The sequence below is a fragment of the Chrysochloris asiatica genome, unplaced genomic scaffold (assembly GCF_000296735.1).
Source record: "Chrysochloris asiatica unplaced genomic scaffold, ChrAsi1.0 scaffold00079, whole genome shotgun sequence".
Classification (NCBI taxonomy): domain Eukaryota; kingdom Metazoa; phylum Chordata; class Mammalia; order Afrosoricida; family Chrysochloridae; genus Chrysochloris; species Chrysochloris asiatica.
The window spans coordinates 13,024,963-13,047,992 of record NW_006408597.1 but is presented as its reverse complement, the minus strand read 5'-3'; the positions used below and the strand labels follow the sequence as shown (position 1 = coordinate 13,047,992).

The following is a 23,030-nucleotide window of genomic DNA, read 5'->3' as shown; positions in this document are numbered from 1 at the left end:
AATCCACCAATTGAGTCCCAGAAACCCTATGGAGGGTTGTTATGAGTCAGAAATGACTTGACTGCACTTAACAACCACAAAGTCCCAGAATCCCATATCTAGGGCCTGGAGAGAAAAATTTGGAAGATGCTTCTTGACAGTTAGTGAGCTTTGTCTTATATACACTGATCAAAGCATGAAAAGATGACCAGGGGGAGGGAGGGCAAAAAAAAAATGTAGTTATAAAATACACACATATACTACATACACACACACATACATACCATATGTACAAGCTCTGTGCCTAATGAACCATCTCAAATCAGTCTACCACTTTATAGGTAGCAAAACCAAGCATAACTTCAGAATGTATAAGAAAGAAAATAGGCTGGGTTTACATCTCTGTATAGTCCCAGAAAAGTCCTGGTGTGGTGCTGTAGTATAAGCACTGGACCACAAGGTCAGTTTGAACCACAAAGCCAGTGGTTCAAATCCACCAGTTGCTCCTCAGAAACTCTATACAGGGTTGCTATGAGTCAGAACTGACTTGACTGCACTTAATAACTACATAGGATCTAAGCAGACATTCTAGGCTTGTTAGCACCTCTTTGCCCTTTAAAGAGCATTTAGATCTTAGGCCAAAAAAGCACACCTGACATAGCAATCACAGCTCAATAGTGGATCCACTGACCATCACTGTGTCCCATAAAATATCAGGAGAGTCAGGTCCAGCTAGCAACTTCTCCACATAGCAATGGCTTGAGTCAGTTGTGTGTCAGTCTTTGAGGAGAAGTGATTTTCTAGGAAACTTTCTTCTCCAAATGATTTGGTTTTAAAAGAAAGTATGCTTTGTGGAGACACCAGTGATAAACAGCAAACTCCATCACCTTTTTCGTCAGACCCATAATAGCTAGCATATAAGGAAGCTAGCCTTTGGATACAATGCCCCTATTTGATAAAAGTCAAGAAGAATTTTGAATTTGATTTACATCATTTGCTTCACACTTTTCCAGGCATGTATCAACTGCAAATATTAAAGGATATCTATATCATCCTGTGGTTAATACTCATTTATTCTACTTTGCACTACGGATGCCCTATTGGATAAAGGATAAAAAAGATTATAGAATTCTGCCTCCATTTCTCTCTCTCTCTCTCTCTTGTTTCCCTTCCTAATAAATACTTTCCTTTTAAATTTTTCTTTAAGAGACTATATAAAGAGAGACTATAGAAACAAGGAAGGGAAACAGCCCCTGTGTTCTGTTGACCATATTTTCTGTTAAAGATCCTGCGTCTTTCCCAAAGGACCAATAATTTACCCACAAAGAAATGCCATGCTACCATGTGACACCTATTGGAATGTGCTGCCCCAACTCATTTCCTACTAACCATTGTTGTTGTTGTTGTTGTTGTTATGTGCCGTGGAGTGGGTTCCAACTCATAGCGACCCTGTTTCTGAGGCTGTAAATCTTTATGGGAACAGAAAGCATCATCTTTCTACCACAGAACAGCTGGTAGTTTCAAACTGCTGACCTTTAGCAGGATCTAAAACACCTCCTCCCCACCCTTTCTTCCTTCCTGCCCATTCCCTCCTGTTCTCCTGGCTCCCTTCTTTGGCCCACCTTTCTCTGACTCTTGGATTCTTTTCCCTCACATAAGAACAACTAAGACCAAGGAGACAAGAAAAGGCAACACCATTTTTTTTTTTTTCTGTAAGAACGACACAATCTGCCATAGTCCTGTCAAAAGCCACCAAGGCAGGTCTGGGGTGCATGTGCCAAGAATGATGGGGAATGTTTTTAAAGGCTATGCTCCAGGTTACCAATCAACCAATCAACCCAGTCGACACACTCTCTCTCTTGTTGTCCCTACAGGAAAACCATAAGGGTTAAAATAGTAGATGAGGAGGAATACGAAAGGCAAGAGAATTTCTTCATTGCCCTTGGTGAACCGAAATGGATGGAACGTGGAATATCAGGTGTGAGATTCTTGAACAAAAAATAATAAGAAAATTTTTTTTTTAACAAACAGAAACAACTATATATTTTTTCTGCCCCCTTTTCTTCCCTTCTCCTCCTATCTCCTTTTGACCAATGGACTTTTTTCTTCTTTTCCCTCCTATATTCTCGCTCTCACCCTGTTTCGGTATCATCTCTGCCTTCTTAGGTTTAGCTTATTTCCAGTCCTCCTTTCCCACCTTCTGGGCAGTGCTGCAGCCTCAATTCCTCATTACCCTAATGAGTTACTTCCTGTGTTTTTCTCCAATTATTCAATTATCACTGTCCCCTGTGGTCCCTCACAGGTACTATAACCTGTAAATATGAAAACTCTCCAATGGGTGGGGAGGAGAAGAAAAAGAAAGGAATGTGATATGATGCATGCCTGTGCACCTTCCCTGCCTTTGTCCCCTCCCAGCCCTTCAATCTCTAGCCTGGACTGAATTTGGGTGGGTCTTGTCTGGAGGTTGAAGCCTATGTTGCAGTGATGTTTTGACAGTTTTCTGCTGTGCTTCCCAACCTGCATTGAGTGCTTGGCAGGTTGTTTCCTTGCAGAGTGTCTCATAGGCCTCTCTACTCTTTGTATAGGTAAGTATATTATCTGGTTATTTCATAGTTGGGTAGACCATGGCATGAGAAGGTATACCAATTGTCAGAGCTGCCTTCTGACATATTCATGCAATCTGGAATCCTGAGCTGTCCTGACATTCCTTGGCATTTTGCCTCATCTCTTTGTTTCAACCCCAAGGTAGGATACGCTATTCAGGCTACTTTAATATAATAGAAACTCTAAAGCAGAAAATTGTCCTGGACTGCTAACCTCAAGGTCAGTGGTTCAAACCCACCAACTACTCTTTGGAAACCCTATTTAGGGTTGCTATGAGTCAGAACTGACTCGATGGCACTTAACAACAACAACAAAGTAAAAATTGAGAGATTGCAAATGGAAAGAAGTACTTTAAGGTATGGATAGCCCCTCCATCAGTGGTCTCTGGCAAAGGGCTGGTATTGGGCATACCCAGAGTTTTGATTTGTGGGTTTTCCAATAGGAAAGGGGACTCTAAGTGGCCTAGTTGGTGCTGTTCCCCAAAATACTTAAGTGTTAGACTACTTACTGAAGCCTGCCTGTACTTGGTGACCACAGGTGAGTATATTGCCTATATCCCAAGATAACACTCACCATACACCAGAGAAGTAGCCTCATCACCTCCTTTCCTCAGGACATGCATCTTGGAAGACCTGCCAGGGTTTTATCCCTGAAGACCAACTGTGTTGCAATCAGATAGAAGTAAGGAGGAATTTCTTCCACTCAAGAAAATGGTTGAAAGCCACTACTTGAGAAGCATGGAAACAGGTATCAGAATGGATAAGAGTGCTGGTAAATACCATCAGGAGGGTTCTCACACTCCCCATCAGGGGAAATAGGATACAGGGAGCCTCATGGAAACTGGAGCAGTTAAACCCACCTATTTGTCAACAAGGGATGATTATTCTGCAATTACTTTATGCTAACATAGAAGGAGCAACATAAAGTTATTTTTGAGAGTAGATCTAACAAATTCAGAAACTACACTTCCAAAGTCTCACCTACAGGAGTTTTGTTCTGTCTCAGATGATTGATCAGTTCTCATTTTCTTCTGGAGATTCCCTGAAGAGCTGACTGACTAGTTCTGTATCCTTACTGGTTTGGGCAAACTTGGTACTCAGAAGGCAAAAGCCCTCTTCATGTTCCACTGTTCATCTTCTCCATGGTCATATAATAAGACATATCATCAACCTGTCTGCCAAGAAGTGCTGGAAGAAAGAGAAAACCCATGGTTTCATTGCTTCTCAGATTGTATTTCTGTCACCAAAAACAGTCTTAAAATTTGTTTTAGCTGCTGCCCTCCCTCATTCTCACCTTATACTTTATGTTGTCATGATTAGTTGAATGCAACTGATACCCAAAGCCATAAAGTCTGTTTTGTCAATGTCCATAGGCCTAGATACTTATGTGCAAATAAAAGCAGCATAGAGAACAATATAGAGTATCTGGAAGGATAACAGTGGTTCCAGACCAAGAGGAAAGATTGGGAATCCATCTATGCCTTTGTTTCACCAATAAGAAAGTTCTTTTTTTCTGTTTCAACAAACCCTACCCACAGCAAGACAGAGAGTGGCTTAAGATAAGGCTGTGCTCTTCAAGATACCTGCCAGAAACTGCTCCCCACTTGAAGACATTTTTGTTTTTGAATTGGAGTATTTGTCAAAAGAGGTGTTATCAAAACCTTAGTGGAATCTAGGGTAAGCAGACCAGGACTTCAGCAAGCTATCTGTGTGATATAGTCTCATATCTGCTCAGTGACCAAGATGTCAGTTTTCTAGCCTCTTGTTCTATCATCTACGGTATTATTTTTCATTTTCATTAGTTCTTTCCATATTTTGGCATTAGACCATATTTTGGCACTAGAAAGGTCATAGAACATGATTGTCTAGACACAGAATCAAATGGAAACCCATTCTGGTTTCCAGATTCCCTGCTGTTCTCAGAGTGAGAGACTGTACAGTGGAAATTACTTTTATTGCTGCTACATGAGAAAGCATCAGGTTTTCAGAATGGCAGTCTCTGTACAGTCAAAATGACAATTGCATTTAGAAAAGAAAAACTACTGAATTTGAAATTGTGTTGTTGTTGTTAAGTGCTGTCAAGTTGGTTCCAACTCATAACGATCCAGTATAGGGTTTCTGAGGATCGACTGGTGAGTTTGAACCACTAACTTTATAGTTCAAACCAATCTTGCAGTCTTGTGGTTATCCTACAGCATCACACCAGAAGTCCTGGATTTGGAATAGGAGATTATAAATTTGGCCAACAAAACAAACTTCAAAGTTGAGTTTGGAAGTCCTAGACAATCTGGGAAAGGAAAAAAGAGGATGAAGTGCTAAAGAAAAGTGTCCTGGAATGGAGTGAACTATAGAGTCTAGAAGTAGATTTCTGTGAGCAACACAGAACTGTAGAGTTAGGGCTGTTGGAGCCTGGGCCTCAAATGGGAAAGGCAAACACTATCCCCCAGATGTCAGGCCTGTGTGTTGCTCTTATTTCCACATGCAGAGTTTCACCCTGACAAGCTGCCTAATACTTCCAATTGCTCACAGAACTCTGCTATTCACTACTTGTCCCTGGAGAGCCTGAGCAGGGATAAATGACTCCTGCCTGACCCTGACAATCAATACAGGGGAAGTTCAGCTCCAGCTTTCTCTGTAGAAACAGCAAAATAAAATACCTCTGAGGTATTGCATTACTAAAATTGGCCTACCTGGATCTTGTTGACTCATTTGTAACTATTGAGTGGAAAGTGTTGGATTGGTGGCAACAATGACCAAAGCATGATGCAGTTGCATCTGTCATAAGAATGAGCTGGGTGTTCTGAGTATGAAAACAGGGCATCGGAGACCACTGGGAAAGAACTTCCCTGTGTGGCCTAGCTAATTACAATGCTATGTTGGGATCTCTGGACTTTGGGAGCCAGGAGGACTCTTCCATGCAGAAGGAGCAGAATGAACAAGCCCTCTTGCTCACCATCTCTCTGTCTCAATGAAGTGAGGAGAGCTATTGATTGATTAACAAACAACCTTGGAAATTTAGATGGAAGATATCAGAAAAACTCTACTCCAAATCCTAGATCTGTATGTGTCTTTAGTGACTATGAATATGAGGTTGCGAATAACAGACCTGAGTTGCATTCCTACAGAGTCTTAGAAGAAATCATTCATGCACCCTGTCTTCTTCAGTAATCTCCATAGTTCACCATCTGCATCAGTAATATATGGTAGCACGCATGTTCCCAAACCTTTATTTGATAAGATCCAAAAAGTGAGAGGATGAATCAAACATCATCAAAGTGATAATGTGATGTGTCATAAGAAATTTTGATTTGGGGATCTTGAAGTCTAAAAGAGTTTATTGGAAATACAAATTCAGGGATTAGGAGAAAAATGGTACCACGCTGGGTGTTTCTTTAACTCAACTTCCCAGACCTGACAAATGATGGAAAAGACTCTTCTATAAATAGCTTTCAGTATGATAGTTTCTATGGTGCAGAATATCTGGACTCTGATTTATCCTGCCATTTCATGGAACAAAAAGATTACCATCCAGAAATGTAGCATCATCAGATCTATAGAAAAGGCAATTGCCAAAATAGGCAGCAAATACAAATCTTTACTGAAAACCTGCTAAGTGCAGGCATTTGGTTAAACACTGGTCAAACAAAATTGCATGAATTCAGGATCCCAGACTTGCTGAATGTATCTATAAAAAATATAAACCATTTGAGGAAATCTTTTGTGGGACTTAACCTTTTTTCTTTTTTTTTTTTTTAATGAGAAATAAGAATTCTGTTCAACATGGTAGCTTGGAAGCCAATTGTGGTCATGGGAAACCTATAGGCACTGAGCAGCTTACATGATATAACTATGAGTTTAGAAATAGAAGACATAGAACTGGGCACTGTTCCACTCTTGCTCACCACTACCAAGTGATCTGAGTTTCTGTTCAAGCCCCAGAGTCATATTCACTATAGATAAGCCAGCTACTCTAGCAGGGTTGCAATTTACATAGTTGTCATGGTAACTAGGTTTTTGCTCCTTCTTTACAGGATAAATATGTTAACCTGGTCCCCTGGTGGTGGTGGTTATGTGCCATTGAGTCAGTTCCAACTCATAGCAACCCTGTACAGGGTTTCTGAGGCTGTAAATCTTTATGGGAGCAGAAAGCCTCATCATTCTCTTGTGGAACAGCTGGTAGTTTTGAACTGCTGACCTTAAGGTTCGCAGCCTGATTTGTAATCACTATGCTACCAGAGCTCCTTAGAAGATCACAAATGCTCTACACTTGGTTCCCTGATCTTCAGTCCTTCATCCCAAGGCCTAGGGTTGCAAGGAGAAAGCTCTTATAATTACAGGGCCCTGGTGCATGGCAGCTTCTCCAGAAACTCATACCTTTAGCTGCTGCTGCTGCTGCTGCTGTTGCTGTGCATGCTCCAAATGCTGCCTTTTGCATGTGGCTGCAGAGCTCTCAACTACTAAGCTCACTGTTTTTCTTATGCTGCCAGCAGCCACAATACCTAGAGACACATTCAAGATGAAAACTTAATATTCTTTCCTTTTCTTTCTTCCTTTTGTCTGGTATCCATTTGCAAACAGCACTCCTGTTGTCTCCAGGTAAGAGGTAACTAGCCCCTTTTTTCCGTTTCTTGCCAGTGCCATTATTTGGTTTAAGACTGATGTTCTTTAGTTAATTTAATAGGAAATATGAAATAATTGTTAGCCTGACAAATTCTGCTGAAGTCTGAGTTTTGTTTCCCCACCTTTAACTAATTGAGAGGAAGGAGACAATCCTTTGAACACTATTTCTATCAATAGCTGTTAGAAACAAAACAAAAATTCTATCAATAGCTGGTCCTTTCTGGGACAAGAAACATAAATTAAACTTATCAAAGAGATGGTAGATCAGACTTTTCCTGTGTCTTAATTCATCCATCATCTCAGGATATGGAGACAAAAGATGACAGTCAGAACCAGAATTGTCTAATAGGATTGTGCTTGGATCTAGAAGAAAATACTCTGATCCCAAAGGATCAAACAGCTGCTGTGAGAACTTGAAAAGTAATTTTCTGAAGATCTTCCATCTTACCACTACTAAGAACTAAATTTCTAAAAACTTGGTTCATTCATCATTGACCCTTGAACCATATGTGCCATGAAGAACAAGAATTAGGATACATTGGTTGGTGGGACGATGTTCTGTCTGGAAATAGAACTTCTAAGTAATTTATTTCAAACAGATCTACATGCAGAATCTAGATCCTGTGTAAGACACACACCTATTTTGGAAATATACTTTCATGAAAGGAATGTAATCATAAACATCCAACTTTGTAAGCAGATAGTTTGGAAATCATTTCCAGCATATCCAGCAGAACTATAATTGAGTGGGTTGTCCAAGAATTTTCAATATATTTTTAAAGGATTTCTTGCGTTTAATCAGTTCTTTGAAAATAGAACAATGGTTAGGTCATTTAAGACGTCAAATAGCTTACAGAGTTCATTGGTATCCAAAGTCATTTACAGATGACATCTTGGATTCAGGGAGGGATAGTGTACATAGTAAGTAGTTTTGCCTCCTTGGATCCTTAATTTAAAAAATGAAGGTAACCCCTACATTCTCCTCTTTGAAAAATTAATTACTTCAGCTTCCTTGGCCGCTTGCTTCCCTCTTAAACCAACAGGGATAAGAGTTACTTGCAACCTCACATATTCCATGATTCCCACAGTGTCTTGATATCATAGAATCTCTCTCTTCACTTCAGTTATCCTCTTGTCTGAGAAAGTATTTAGGTTTCTTTGTTCCAACTCTTACCTCTGTTCTCCACTAGCCACACACGCAAGATTCTGATTTATGTAAGCTTCTTTATACTTGTAATATATGCACAAATAGTAATAGAAACTAAAATAGAAAAGAGAGCACATTTTTCTTGACCTTTCAATCTGTGAACCTCTAATTTAGGAATCCTTGATTAGGCTTCAAATTCATTAGACATTCAAATTCCTGTTCTAATTTTTCTGGTTGGAGAGGCAAAAATGATGAACAATGTTTAGTGTCAAGAGAATAAATATGTTTAATGTGAGCTACACTACCAAGCTTGGGAGCTTTGGAATGAGGACAATCGCTGCATCATCTGACTTCTCTCTGGGAATGCCTGTGGCATTCACAAAACCTATTCTAGTCTGGCCTGACAAACTCTTTCTTATAATATTTATTCAATCTCCCATCCTATTAGTTATCTTATATTCTGATTTCTCTCTCTTTCCCTCCATTTTCCTATATTTGAGAGTTTTCTTAGTGATTTTCCACATCAATCTGAAATCTAGGTAATGAGATAATCTGTCATTTATTCTCTTTACTTGAAATTCCGAAGTGTCAGATGAGCTAATGGTCCACGTCACTAATCTTTTAGGTTTGATATTTATCGTTCTCTCAACAAACTTAATTTTAGTTTAAAAGAATTATTACTACTAAATTGAAATGAGGTAGAAATTATTTCCAAACCAAGACACTAAATCAGAGTTGCTAAAGACATGTGAGTTAATTAATTAAAAATATATATATGGAATACCTCTGTGTGACTATGGGAGATCTAAAAATATAAGATTTTTTTGTCAGCGAGTTTTTCAGAAAGTTAGATGGAAAAACTGTCAGCACACAGGTGGACAGTTCAATAGGTAGATCAATATCCTGCCAGTAGGATATAGTGCTATATTAATAGTTAAACAGTGGGTTAGACAGATACATTTGTATGTCACAGGGGAGCTCATTATAGTGTTAAAAGGTTCTAGTGGTACATGTAAAGTATGATGTGAGGGGATTAGAGAGTAAGGAATTAAATAATACTGTCACTGTAAGGATAGACAGTGTGAGCTGATTGTCAAACCTGCATTGAAAGGACAAGTGTTTTTGTGCTTTTAAGGAATCTTTATGTTTTCCCCAAATGCTTTTTCTCAGAGTGGTTTATAGTCTGGCTTCTAGGATACCTGGTGCATCTAGGATACCTACGTGCTCCCAGACCTATCTTCAGAATTAACTAACCAGACACTCAGATTCCATGGATTAAATGAGTCAGGCTAATAAAAGATATCTTCTGACTTGGAAATATACAGAAGGGCAGAGATTCCTGAGAAAGAATGGATTAATTCTAATAGTGGTCTCCTGTAGAAAAGGGAGGACAGCACCACGGACAGCTCTCAAGAATTTTGGAATTGCCGTCTCTGATTGGTGTCAGAAACACTGAGTAAAACAGCCTGCTTGGGAATTCTCCACACCATCATTTACCAAGTTCATTCAGACCAGCTGAGAAGATCCTTACGTTACCTTATATAAGGTTCTCTGCTTGTTGACTTATACCATTGATTTATAATCTTTTCAATGAATTTTTTTCCTTGTCACCAATTCTTAAGATAGAGAAAAAAAAAAAAATATCTCATTGGTCTTTGACACATTTTATCTTTGTGATTATCCAAGGAATAGAGGATCCCCCTTGGAGATTCACTATGTGGAACAAAAACAATTAAGGAACTGAATAAAATAATTAATTGCATGTGAGAATATGGACTTGGAAGGAAATATGTTTAAACACACTCTGAAAGAAACAGGCTGCCAAGAGCAATTTTCTAATCAAAGGGAAATAAAAAAGATTCAATCTGTATTTCACACCAATCCAGAAAACATGTCTTCAAGGTGAAGTAGTCTTAAAATGGACTCACCAGCTGAAGTAGATAAATTCTGTAGTTGTTCAACATGAGAGAATACCACTGGTAAATGAATTAAAAGCTGAGGGACACAGGGAATATCTCAAAGGAAAGGAAAGAAAGAACTGTGTTCTGCTTTGCTTTTGAACAAATATTTGTGTTCCAAAGGAAATGAACCTGATTGCTATAGAAATTCTGTGGATCTTTCACTGGATAATCATGAAGGTTTTTGGGAGTCCTTCTGAGTTTCTCACTGTGAGGATAATGCTCACATGTATGAAATATAGATATTTCTGGTAAACATCCTCTTTCTTTCTCCTTCACAGATGGGATGGGATGGTGTCAACAAAGTTGGAAACAGATGTTAATGTGAATCAGTAGATTATTCTCTTTGGATTAAATGTGCTCCTCTACTTCCTACTATCAAACAACATATTGCATTAGGCAAATCTGCTGCACAAGACCTTTTTAAAGTGTTGAAGAGCAAAGATGTCAGCTGGAGGACTAAGGTGCGCCTGACCCAAGCCATGGTATTTTCAATAACCTCATATGCATGTGAAAGCTGAACAGTGAATAAGGAAGACTGTAGAAGAATTGATGCTTTTGAGTTATGGTGTTGGAGGAGAATATTGAAAGTGCCATGGGCCACCAAAAGAACCTGTAGATCCATTTTGGAAGAAGTGCAGCAGAGTGCTCCTTGGATGCCAAGATGGCCAAACTTTGTCACTCATACTTTCGACATATTGTCAGGAGGGACCAGTCACTGTAGAAAGATTTCATGATTGGTAAGGCAAAAGGTCAGAGAAAAAGAGGAAGACCCCCCCAATGAGATGGATTGGTCAAGTGGCAGCATCAATGGATTCAAGCATGGCAATAGTAGTGTGGTTGGCTCAGGATCAGACAGTGTTAAGTTCTCATAGCATAGGGTTGCTATGAGTTGGTACTGACTCAATGGCACCTAACAACAACAACAACAACTTCCGACTAAGAACTACTATATTAAGTAGCTGAATCGGCAGTCAAACTCAGTGGTTCAAAATAGTTAAAGGTCAAGGGATTTTACTTTTGTTCCTAACTTACCCAACATCACACCAAATGATAGGGTCTTCATTTTGTGTTATTTTATTGGAAGACCTTTGTGTTATGTTACCCACTGAAGTATTAAAACAGAAACAGGAATGCTTATCCCAAACCTACCAGAAAAGCTCTCAAGGCTTGATGATCATAAAGTTCTCAACAGTTCATGAGAAGAGGAACTTAAAAACTGCACATAGTTCTCATTCTTGCTACTTGGCACCCACTGCCCACCCCTAATACTCTGAACTATCATCTTCTGGGAAATGAAGAGTATGCTAAAGATAGTTTAATTTTGTTTTGTTGCAGAGGTTACAGACAGGAAACTGACTGTGGAGGAAGAGGAGGTCAAGAGAATAGCAGAAATGGGAAAGCCAATATTGGGTGAACACCCCAAACTAGAGGTCATCATTGAAGAGTCCTATGAGTTCAAGGTCAGGCCATCAGTGAGGTCTAATTGAAGAGTAGAGTAATGGGAGGGAAACACAGTACCTGGGACTTTATTCCATTTTCCCCACTGAGTGTCTGAAATTGAAATTGAACAAACTACTTACCTACCCTGGACCCCAGTTTCTCATTTTTAACATGAAATGAGTAGTGCTGGCTATTTGTACCTCCTAGGAATGTTGGAAGGAAAAAATACTGAATATGGAACCAATGGACTAGAAAGTCCATAGCTGTATCATCATTATTGTTAAAGTAAGCAAAAATACTAAAATCCACAACTACAGAGCAAGTTTTATTGGAATCATTATTGTAATTCTCTGTTATATTACTTCAAACAATCAAATGTCTAAAATTAAACCATAGAGAAGGAGAAAACATTGTTTCATAAATTAGTACCCAATACCATTCCATGTATAACTTTCAGAACCCATGTAGTAGGCCCCTGGGATGCAGAAATCTTTTATTCCCATGAAGCACAATGACTTCTAAATGACTTGAGCATTCTAATCTTATGATTCCAAGTTTTTCTCCCCTTGACAGAGTACGGTGGACAAATTGATCAAGAAAACAAATCTAGCCTTGGTTGTGGGAACTCATTCCTGGAAGGACCAGTTCATGCAGGCCATCACTGTCAGTGCAGGTAAGAATAGTCTCAAGATGGTTACAGACCTTGCTTGGAGACACAGGCATAACTTGAGAATGAAGAATACAGCCAACATTAATAGGAAAGTGTTATTTTGGGGAAGGCCTATATGTCCTGTTTTCCAGATCTAGGCCTAAATGTTTACCTCTTTCACTGGGTCACCTTGGGGAATAATCATGAAGTAGCTAAGCGTATGGATTTTAGAGTTGATGGCTATCTCTACTTTCAGATTTTGGTTCTTTGTGAGCTTGGAGAAGTTAGTTCACATATCTGAGCCTCAATGTCTTCATCTAAAAGGGGATTATTGCTACATTTCTCAGAAAGCTATTGTGGTAAGCAGAATCTTAGTGTCACTATACAAGAAATAACACAAATGGGTGGTTTTAAGGAACAGAAATTTATTGTCTCACAGTTCAAGAAGCTATAAATCTAAATTCAGAGCAACAGAACTAAGGTTTTCTTTGTGAACTATGGGGGAAGATACTTGTCTTAGCTTCTGTAACCCTGGAGCTCTTTGGTTCCTTTATGGTCTCCATGTGTCAGCCCCCATTTGCATTTGCTTCTCTTTTTGTCTAATCTGCTCTTCTTATCTCTCAAAAATCATTAGCTTTAAGACATACCCAAGTTTTCAGAAGCTAGGCAAAGCATTGTGGTGCCTGGCCCTCAAACGTGCCATGTGCCTTTGCTCTCAGGTCAAGAATCACTGCGCAAACAGGAATTGTTACCTTTTTTGCCCATCATGTAAATCAAATGTCTAGGGACAATAGTCTCGCTCATATGATCCAAGAGTAAATAGACAAAGGCTCACAAAACAGACTAAATGCTTTAGAGAAAGGAAGACCGCTTAAAGGAAATAAGACCCAATATATCCAGACTACACTCCCAGCTAAGGTTACTCAAGGTATAAGTAGATTTGTGTTATCTTTCAGTAACCCAGAAATTGATTGGAACTTAATCCAACAGCATTTTAGAAGGTTGTGGAAGAATATACACTTGTCTGTGAATATTTATCAGCTACATGCTCAAATTTAGGATATAAGTAATTCTCAAAGTGAACACTGAGTGGCTACTAATTTGCTACCCCTGCTAGAGAGTAAGATCCCCTAAGAACTTGATTGAACCTCAGCATAGTGATCCTGCTTGGTCACCTTAGAGCAGGAGGTGGGCCGGCAACGTCTGGCGTATGAGGTCCCCAGCTGATCTCCTCCCTCCCTGCCTTCCTCGGATGGCGGCTGTTTATGCTGGACGTGTGGCCAGAGATGGGTAAGGATCACGTCGAACATCGGCTACTTAAGACAGAGCCATTGCCATGCTGTAATGAGTCTCAGTGACTGGTAAGACTGAGGAATTCGCACTGACCACCTAAGACAGGCAGCGTCCCTTAAACAATCAATAAATAAGGAGGATTCAGATGCAGACAGTGAAGACCCGGTCAGGAGGCCAAGCCCCTGTGGGCCCAAGCGTTGTTGACCGTCCAAACCATAGGCTCTGAGGATCAGACTCTAGCCAACTAGTAGACATAGCAAACTGTCCCTCATCTGATTATTCAGTAATGCTTGTTAGTAATCTCATACATGAGCCCTGGATATCCACAGACAAATGTAAAAACCTTCCCTAAAAGCCGAGACTGTAAATTCCAAAAAGGCAAGTCCCCCCCATCCAAAAAAAAATAAATAAATAAATAAAAAGACATACCCAGCATTGAGATGGCTTCATTAACATAACAAAGGAGCCTCTATTCCCAAATGGGATTACTTCCACAGGTATAGAATGGTTGTTTGGTTTTTGTTTTGTTGTTTGGTTTTTTGGGGGAAAGGGTGGCAAAATTCAATTCATAACAGGTACCAAACAAATACTCAATAAATTCTTGTTTCTATCATTCCTTTCTCTCATTAATTCAGCCCCCCTTTTCTGTAAAATGGGGAACAATCCTGATTTATACCTGTAGGGATCATGAGTTTGTGAAATGCTTGGCATTGACTGAGAAACCCCTTTCCTGGGTGATTCCAAATCTCTCCTTCGGTATGTTATAGAAATGGGGTCTCCCCACCATCAGTAAGTATTACCTTCCCACACTACCAATCCACCTTGTCCTGCCTCAGCAAAGGGCCAATAGGGAGTATTACTGGTCATGTCTATTTTATGAGATTTTTGTTGTCATAGCAACCCATAGAGTCATATCCCTGAGGCCATAGAGCCAGAGTAAAAGTGCAGACAAAAAGAGAGATTTGCTACTGCTGTTCTTGATGTTGTCCCACTTTTTTCACATTGCCTGCTTTGGATCCCACTGGCTTTTCTCTCTAGTGACCTTACTTTGTTCCTAAAGATACAATAAATGGAAGGCAGGCAACATAATTTACTTTCGTATTTTACAAATGAGGGAACTGAAGTTCAGAAATAAGAGGGTACAGATTTTCTTTATAGCAAAACTGAAATTACAACTTATATGTCCTGAGTCCTGCTCTTCAGAAGTTCAGCTTCTACTGCTGTTGCCCAAATATTACAGAAGTTTTCCTTGACAAGGAGCCAAAAGGCCTCAGTATATCCTCTCTCCCTAGACTGCTGACCAGGCATCTCTGCTCAAATTTCCTGACAAGGACTAACAGGGCCCATTTCTGTTCTGCCCCATGGATATATTTGGAGAATGGCCCTGGACTCCTTGTGTGTCTGCAAGATCTGAATGACAGCCATCCCTCTAGGGATAGATAATAGCCATAACCAAGGTAGATACTGCAGCAGAAGAGAGCTGATGGTGCTCAGTAAAGAGCAGGCATACAGAGCTTGTTTGTGCTTTTTTTCACCTAGGCAACTAGATACAGCCTGCCTCAGCTTCCATTCTTCACCACTACCTGTCCCTCTAAAGTATCGCACCCTATTTCTTTCAAATTTTATTGAGATAAAAAGTATACATAGCATATAAATTTTTATTTTTATCATTTTTTAATGTACAATTCAGTAATATTAATTACATTCATCATATTGTACAACCATCACACCTATCTATTTTCAAAACTTTTATATCACCCCAAAAAGAAAAGCAATATCCCTTAAGCACTAGCTTCCCATTCTCTCTCCCTCTAATATCACTAATAAATTTTGTCTGTCTGCATTTGTCTATCCTATTGTTGTTGCTGTTGAGTGCATCGAGTCAGTTCCAATTCATAGCGATCCTGTTTCCAAGGAGCAGCTGGTGAGTTAGAACCACTGACCTTGTGGTTCAAACCAACCTACAGCGCCATACCAGGACTCCTAGATATTTCTCAAAAAAGCTGTGGTGGCTCAGCTGCTAACTGAAAGCTTGGCAGTTCAAACCAACCAGCTGCTCTGAAGGAGAAAGATGTTGCAGTCAGTGTCTGTAAAGATTGCAACTTTGGAAACCCTATGAGGCACTTCTATTCTGTCCTATAGAATACAATTTGAGATTTAGTCAACAAAATGGTTTTTTTTTAATGGGTTAAAATGTTTCATAAAGTAGGATGATACAATATTTGTCCTCTTGTGTCTGACTTATTTTACTTATTATAATGGTTTCAACATTCATTCATATTGTAGTATGTATAAGAACTTCCATTCTCTTAATAGTTGAATACTAATCAATGAATGTAAATATCCCCCCTGCCTTTTTTTTTAATCCATTCATCTGCTGATAGACACTTGGGTGGTTTTCACCTTTTATCTATAATGAATAATGTTGGAATGGACATTGGTGTACAAGTATTGTAGTCCCTGCTTTTAAGGTTTTTTATTATATACTTAGGAATAAAATTGGCGGATTATCTGGTAATTCTCTCCATATGTCTGTCAGCTTGTTGTACTTTGGTGACATGTGTGTTCTTGTGATGCTGGAATGTGTGTCACTGATATTTAAAATACCAGCAGGGTCACCTATGGTGGACAGTTTCCATGGAGCTTCCAAACTAAGAACAAATTAGGAAGAAGTAATAGTGATCCACTTCAAAGCTAATAGTGATTAGCTACTGAAAACTTTATAAATAACAATGAAATACTGTGTGACACAGTGCCAGAAAATGTACTGCTCCTGTTGGAAGACATTCAAAATATGACTGAGGAAGAGCTGCTTCTTCAAAGTATGCAATGTCATTCAACTATGTGAATAGTGACTAACTATGGTGAACATTATGAAGAACATTGTGGATAATAACATACTATGGTTAACATTGTGAAGAACAGAAATACCAGAACACTTAATTGTGCTCCTGTGGAACACATACATGGGCCAAGAGGTAGTTATTCAAACAGAGCCATGGGATAAGGAATGGTTTAAAGTCATAAAAATTGTATGTCAGGGTTATATCCTTTCACTATACTTATTCAGTCTGTATGCTGAGCAAATTATCCAAGAAACTAGACTAGATGAAGAAAGCGGCATCAAGATTGTAGGAAGGCTCATTAAAGCTTGTGATATTCAGGTCATGCAACTTTGTTTGTTGAAAGTGAAGAGGACCTTAAATACTTACTGATGAAGATCCAAGAATACAGCCTTCAGTATGGGTTACAACTCAATATAAAAAACAAAAACAAAACAAAAAACTCTTCTCAAATAGGCCAATAAACAACATGATGATAAACAGAATAGATGAGTAGATTGAAGTTATTCAAGATTTCATTTTGCTCGGATCAACCTTCAACACTCATGGAAGCAGCAGTCAAGAAATCAAAGGACATATTTCATTGGGCAAATCTGCTGCACAAAACTGCTTTAAAGTGTTAAAGAGCAAAGATATCACTTTGAGGACTAAGGTGTACCTGATCCAAGCCATGGCATTTTCAGTTGCCTCATCTGCATGTGAAAGCTGGACAACAAATTAGGAAGACCATAGAAGAATTGGTGCATTTGAATTCTGGTGTTGGTGAAGAATATTGAAAGTATCATGGATAGCCAGAATAACAAATAAGTCTGTCTTGAGGAAGTACAGCTAGAATGCTCATTAGAAGCGAGGATGGGAAGGTCCATCTTTCATACTTTGGATATGTTATCAGTAGGGACCAGTCCCTGGAAAAGAACATCTATCTTATGCAGTTTGTGTGTTTTCATTAATGTTTGATAGTATATTTGTGCTGTATTGTTGTTGTTGTTAAGGCATAAAGTTGGTTCTGAATCATAGCAAGCCTGTTTAGGGTTTCTGAGGTCTTAAATCATTACAGAAGCAATCCATGGTATTTTTAATATTCTGCTCCAATACCATAGTTCAAGTGCACCAATTTTTCTAGGGTCTTCTTCATTCATTGTCCAACTTTTACATGCATATGAGGCAATTGAAAATACCATGGCTTTGTTCAGACACCCCTTAGTTCTCAAAGTGATAACTTTGCTTTCTAAGACTTTAAAGAGGTCTTTTGCAGCAGATTTTCCTAATGTAAATCTAATAGCCATTAGAGATATACAAATGAAAACAACATTGATATACCATCTCACCCCAGTATTAATAGCAAAGTTTAAAAAGTCAGAAAACAAAAAATGCTAGTGACAGTATGGAGAGACTTAAAGTCTCATACATTGTTGGTAGGATTGTAAAATGGTGCAACCTCTGTGGGAAATGACATGGCATTTCTTTTTTATTTTTTTAAAAGTTTTTGTTGTGGATTGAATGAAAGTTTTCAGGGCAAATCATCAGTTTTACATTCAATAAATCATATAACTTGTTTCATCACAATTATTACATTCCCCTTCATGTACCATCAAGTAGCAGTATTTCTCTCTATTCACTTTACCTCTTTAAAAAACAAAACAAAACACTCAGGCATATATAATAATTTACACCACCAAAGGACACATTCTGAAAGTCTGCCTCAGCCATCATCTCTTAGTCCCTCTATCCCCATGAATCTAGAGTCCTCAACCGCTCCCCCTCTCCATGTCCCCATCTCTCCCTCCATCTCTGGTGTTGGTGCTTCTCTGGATAAGGTCCCACAATCTGCTTGTGTGCTTCTCCCTTTATGGTCCTAGGATCCTTTGTTCCTGGACTGTAAGATTAACTGCTCCCTCATTTTTGTTACAAACCTTCTACCTTTACAATTGCAATAGTCGCAATTAGTCATGAAAACAATTACTTAACCAGACCCATCTAGACAAGATGACAACTATTCAGTGGGGACTCTTTCTTCCCTCACACACTCTTAAATTAAACTCCCTCTTGAAACCTTGTAAGCCAGTCACTTCATGCTTTTATCACCCCCTCATTTTAGGTAGCCAATGTCTAAGTTGCCCGTCCCTCTCTACCCTGTGTACAGAGGAGATAGCACCGATACTTGAAGTGAAGACTCCTTCCCTCTCTGTTGATATTTAGAGTTACTACGGAGCGTAGTGGTTACGAATTGGGCTGCGAGCCGTAAGGTCAGCAGTTCAAAACTACCAGCTGTTCCATGGTAGAAAGTTGAGGCATTCTGCTTCCGTAAAGATTGACAGCTTTGGAAACCCTGTACAGGGTCGCTATGAGTCGGAACCGACTCCATGGCACACAACAAAACAACTTCCATGAGTATAGGTCAGGTTCATCAAATTGTAGCAATTTACCCTTGTTTCCTTTATCAAAAATTGTTTGTTTTTGTTTTGTTTTTAATCTTCCTCTAGTCGAGTTCTGATTATCAAGTCATTGAGGCTATGTCAAATGAGTACTATCTGCAAATGTGGATGTTCTTGTGCCTCTCTCCTCACTTCATATCAGCTGGATGCTTCACTTTCATCTCTAGCCCTCTGTGGCTCTGTCCTTTTCCATAAGCTCAGGTGTCCCCAGGCCTCACCACACATTGGACCAGCAGCCCTTCCTCTTCTCTAGCTCATCTCCAGGTCAATGGGAGTCAAAGGACCATGGGTGAACTCAGCCCATTTCTTCATTGCTGCCTTACCCCCTCTTCCACTCACCAGTAAACCATCTTGGTCACCAGCAACCTTGCATGCCTGCTCATGTGTTCCCTTTGAGTTTTTTCTTAGAGGGGGGTTTATCCTGAAGGAACTTGATTGTTTGCCTTGATGGCTTCCTGGCAAACAGCTTGCTTATTCTTGTAGTAGCCAATAATGCTGACATTTTTGTTTTGGGTTTTTCCTGATGATCTTTCTTTGAAGATGCATCTTCTGTTGCCTAGTTGTTCCAGGCTGGTCTGTTTGTCTTTTCTAGTGGGACTGTTCCACCTCAGAAGGTTCTGGATGGGACTCAGGGTCCCACCTAATGTCCTATACTCTGCAAAGTCTCCTCAAGAGGCCTATTTCACTGGGCAAATTCTAGAACCCCTTTTAGATATTACAATCAGTTATAGGCTAAAGATGGGCTTACAAGCTTTCTGTAATCATGTTTCCTGACATTCTTTTCTATCCCACTCAACTGTCTATTTTACAATAGTAGGCAAGGGAAACCAATATTCATAAGACAATCAAGCATCTTAGTATTTATTTCCCCTCTTCAAACTATGCCTAGATTCCAGTATCACAAGCCCTATTGTTCCAAGGTTAAGCATGCATCACTATTTACCTCTTAGCCACTTAGCCCATGAAAACCTGTCTCAGTATTCCCCTATCTACCTTGTGTTTCCACCTCCTCACCATTCTTGTATTGCCTCACCATTCTTGTATTGCCTTCCTCAACCATCCCCAAAAGCCCCCACCCCAACCCCACCTTTGTGATTACCTTATATATTCCATTAACTTTTCCCTCTATTTAAGATAGTCTATTATATCTTGTAATCTACCTGACCTTCCCATCACCTAGATCTCTGTTCCTCTGTGTTTACCTTCTTTCATACTGTAATTGTTTTCACCATAGACTGACCTCCCGGATCCTCTGAATTTGTTTTTATAGTTTTATTGTGTTCTCAACTCTTAGATTTGTTGATTGACTTCTGGGTGATGCTGCCATGTACGTCAATCTCTGGTTGTTGTCTGTTCTTTTTGGTTCTCTCCTTTAGGATGTTTTTCATCACAGGGTTGGCTTTGGCAAAATCCCTAAGCTCCTGTTTATCCTGGAATGTTTTGATTACACCATCGTATTTGATTGACAGCTTTGCTGGATAAGGGATTCTTGGTTGGTAACTTTTATCTGCATGGTTTCTGTTGAGAAATCCGAGCTTAGTCTGATTTGCTTGCCTTTGTATGTTACACTTCTATTTTCCATAGCTGCCTTCAAGATTCTATCCTTATCTTTGATTTGGGGAGCTTGTTATTATATGTCTTGATGTTTTTCTTTTAGGATCTGTCCTTCCTGGGGTTGGTTGAGCTTCTTGGATGCTTGTCTTTCTGCTTTTCAGGATGTTAGAGAAATTTTCTTCCAGCAGTTCTTCAACTATCTCCTCTGTGGACTTGTGTGAGTCTTCCTGTTCCAGAATGCCAATAATTCTTAATTTATTCTTCTTCTTGTTGTCCAATATGAATCTTAGATCTTCTTCAGATTTTTTCAATCTTTTTTTCTGCTTGTTCTTGTATCTTAGTGGTATTGAAAGATTTCTCTTCCAGCTCACTAGTTCTGCTTTCCATTTCTTCAGTTCTACTCTTTTGCCCTTTCAGTGATTTATCCATTTCTGATATTCTATTATTAATCATTTGGATCTCTTTCTGTAAGTTTTAAAATTGTTTCCAATGCTATTTCTATCTTATTTGATCATTCCTGTAGTGCTTTTCTGACTTCTTCCTTATTTTTCTCAACTCCATTGTAAAGTGTTTTGATACATTTTATAATCATTTTTCTGAATTCCTTCTCAGGGATTTCCAAAGCCTGCCCTCCTTCCAGAATGGAGTGTAGGCCTACATCCAGTTTATTAGTCTCAGTCATTTTATCTTGTTTCTGGACGTGTGCTGATATGGTCATCTGTTTCTGTTTTTTGGGCATACTCAGTGTTTAACTGTGGTCTTAAAACTTAGATGGGTGTGTGTTTTGGAATTTTTTATGTTTTCTGTTTGCCTCTAGGTAGATGTGATCAGGAGATGGGCTTCCTTTTTCACATTTCTTCCTGAGAAATTTCAAGATGCCCCTGTTGGTCATTATGATGTAACTCAGGATTTAATTTTTGGCCGATTTCCTTTTTAGTCTGCCCGTCCTGCTTCACGACCCCCATTTGAGCCTTTTTCCTAGTGATAAACAGTTCAGGGCTGGCTATGGCCATTTTATGCTACATTTTGTTTTAAATGGAAACCGTCACTTTAAATTTTGAGGAGATCTGTGTGTATGCATTATCAAACCATCTGGGGTTGGGGGTGGGATGTCCACTCGCTCAAGCATCCCCTCTAGTCACCAGAATGGAGGTGTGCAGACAGCGAGAGGCCAATAAACAGATAATGTCCACACTTTTATCTCTGCAGTTCTGTCAGGTGTCTGTGGCTGCTTTGGTCCTTCCCTAGTTTGGTCTCACCTAAGATGGCCACTCAGGGAGTAGCTGAGTGCCTTGAATTAGAAACCACTTGATTTCTTGCTTCTGCTACAAATTCCGCTGGCTATAAACCTTCCAACTTTCTAAATATTCCTTTATAAGTGGTTCATAGTTCTGGGACCATCCCCTAAGCATGGTTGGTCTAGTATTCTGTGTTGCTGCTGATGGAAATCCTCACTGCACTTTCACCCTATCTGCCATCTGGTATGTTCTCTGACATGGCATTTCTTTAAAAAGTTGGAAATAGAAATATCATATAACACAGAAATCCCACTGTTTTGCATATATCCTAGAGAAATAAAAGACATGGTATTAATAGATACATGTACACCCATATTCATTGCAGCACTATTAACAATAGCAAAAAGATGGAGACAGCCTAAATGCCCATTACTGGAAGAGTGGATAAGCTATGGTACATACTCATGTGGAATACTCACAGTGTTAAAGAATAATAATGAATTTTAAATCCCCTCATAACATTAATATAACTGGAGGGCATTATGCTGAATGAAATGAATCAGTCAAAAAAGGGTAACTATTGTATGAAACCAATATTGTAAAAAGTCCAGAAAAGATTTTCATACTAAAAGAAATATTATTTGATGGTTACCATGAGTGGGAGGAGAAGAGAGGGTAAATTACTAACTAGAGGGTAGATGTATTAACTTGGTTGGAGGGAAAGGCAGATAGATGGATAGATAGGTACAGATAAGTGTTGGCTGTATTTGGCATTTTACCTGCCTTAAAAAAAATAGATAAAAGTATGAGGAAACCCATAAAATGTATAAAAAATAATTTAAAAAAAACAGATGTCAGAAGAGACCCTGAAACTTGCTCTTGAATGTAGACAAGCTAAAGCAAATAGAAATAATGAGAATAAAATAAGTGAAATAAAGAAATGAAGTAGATTTCACAAGATTTCAAAGGGTAGCTCAGGAAGACAAAGTAAAGTGTTGTAATGTACAAAGAACTAGAGCTAGAAAACCAAAACAGAAGAACATATTCAGCATCTCTCCAGCATAAAGAAATACAGAAAAAAATCAAGCTTTGAGTTGGAATAATGAGGAGCTATATGGAGGCCAAGATGGCCAAACTTTGTGTCTCATACTTTGAACATATTGTCAGGAGGGACCAGTCACTAGAGAAGGATATCATGTTTGGTAAGGTGGAGGGTCAGAGAAAAAGAGGAAGACCCCCAACGAGATGGAATGGCCAAGTGGCAGCAT

At 39.2% G+C, this 23,030-nt stretch overlaps 1 protein-coding gene across 8 annotated transcripts in view; it reads left to right on the top strand.

The window, feature by feature from the left end:
- SLC8A3 (solute carrier family 8 (sodium/calcium exchanger), member 3) overlaps nt 1-23,030 on the top strand; it is a 280,420-nt gene that overhangs the window by 248,478 nt on the left and 8,912 nt on the right. For 2 of the 8 annotated variants that reach the window (XM_006865592.1, XM_006865596.1), the window contains exons 2-5: nt 1,854-1,957; nt 7,161-7,178; nt 11,646-11,770; nt 12,324-12,423. In XM_006865592.1, the coding sequence (XP_006865654.1) occupies nt 1,854-1,957; nt 7,161-7,178; nt 11,646-11,770; nt 12,324-12,423 (347 nt within the window). Of the gene's footprint in view, nt 1-1,853; nt 1,958-3,269; nt 3,297-7,160; nt 7,179-7,521; nt 7,528-11,645; nt 11,771-12,323; nt 12,424-23,030 lie in introns of all 8 variants that reach the window. The other 6 variants (XM_006865595.1, XM_006865598.1, XM_006865597.1 and 3 more) reach the window with 5 other exon arrangements.